The 1,292-nt window shown below is 58.4% G+C and overlaps 1 protein-coding gene across 1 annotated transcript in view; it reads left to right on the top strand.

Annotated features, from left to right (window-relative positions):
• Positions 1-507: 507 nt before the first annotated feature.
• MNEG_5866 (hypothetical protein) overlaps positions 508-1,292 on the top strand; it is a gene marked incomplete at both ends in the record, with an annotated part of 2,203 nt that continues 1,418 nt past the window's right edge. Inside the window, 3 exons of the mRNA XM_014045656.1 lie at positions 508-544; positions 855-923; positions 1,206-1,284. Coding sequence (XP_013901110.1) covers positions 508-544; positions 855-923; positions 1,206-1,284 — 185 coding nt within the window. The remainder of the gene's footprint in view (positions 545-854; positions 924-1,205; positions 1,285-1,292) is intronic.

The following is a 1,292-nucleotide window of genomic DNA, read 5'->3' as shown; positions in this document are numbered from 1 at the left end:
CCGCTTGCCGGCTCCCGGAGCCTCGCCACTGCTTGACCATCAGAACAACTGGATTGAGAGCGCAGTTGCATTTGAGGGCGTGAATTTTGACTGCTGCTTGCCTGAGGTCGTGCACACATGCCACAGGCGCTGAGCCTGGGCAACTGCCTGCACACCATCGATTGCGCCAACCGCTCCCAACTGTCAATGGCACAACAAGGCACGGCAACTGGTCGCTCTCGCAAGTGTGACGCCAGATCAGCTTTGCCTTTAGACTCCCGGGGCAGCCGACCCACTTCGCTTGGGCTTGGGCCGCCTTGAAAGAGTAATGTCGGAAGCCGTGTCGCGATAATGTCGAGTCATACGCCTCCAGCATAGGTATATATACACGAATCAAAGTCATATAACTAGTTGTTGCGCAAAGCCAGATCCGATCTACCGCTGAATCACGACGAGAGCAACCCGAAAACCACGACCCGCCCCCGAAGTTGCACACAAGCACACGCATTCAGTTTCAAAGGCTCAAAAATGGTGTTCTCCTGGATCGGTCACCACCACGACGAGGGTGGGCGGGCTGGCAGGCTTGCGGGTCGTGCCAATGCCCAACAGCACGAAAAAACCAACAACTGCCATGCGAGCCCCTTGATTGCCTTTATCAAGTGCACGGTCGACCTTTTCTGAGCAGGCATGAAAGTAGCTCATGATTTCTGAAAGACTTCAAACATGAGCATCTCTGTTCGCGTGCCAATCCGCCCAAATCACGCACGCGGCCACATGTCCATGCATGCATTTCGGCAGCCCCTGGTCCTGCTGCGCTGCACCATTGATGGGACCTCCTATGCTCCCCCCTACCTGCCCCCATTGTGCGCCTGCAGAGAAGGCCTACAAGGCAATTTATGAGGGCGGCGGCGCCGGCCCCTCCCTCGGCCACGAGGCGCTCGCAGGTTCGTGCCTGGGTGCAGTGCACCGCTGACTCGCTGCCGCCAGCTGGCGGCTGCTGGCATTGCATACGACAGTTAGCGTTGTGGCAGATGCGCAGCATGCCGTGACCGCAGCTGACGGGCGGCCATCGCCCAAAGCAATTGCAAGTGGGCTCAGATCCGATCAAACGCCCTGTTTCGTGGTCAAGCTGTCGCATCAAGCTCACCTGCACACACCCTGAGCCACAGCTGTGCATGCAACGTGGGCGATTTAGTTGCAAAAACCCCCTTTCCCTGCTTTGCCAGGCGCCGTCAGCTTCTACGCGATGCACGAGTTTGAGAAGCGCCGCGAACGCGAGGGCTTCAGCGACCACACGAAGGCCAGGTGGGGCA

The sequence above is a fragment of the Monoraphidium neglectum genome, assembly GCF_000611645.1.
Source record: "Monoraphidium neglectum strain SAG 48.87 unplaced genomic scaffold scaffold00905, whole genome shotgun sequence".
Taxonomy (NCBI): Eukaryota; Viridiplantae; Chlorophyta; class Chlorophyceae; order Sphaeropleales; family Selenastraceae; genus Monoraphidium; species Monoraphidium neglectum.
Note: the sequence above shows the minus strand (reverse complement) of the source record. Positions and strands in the feature narration are given on the sequence as shown.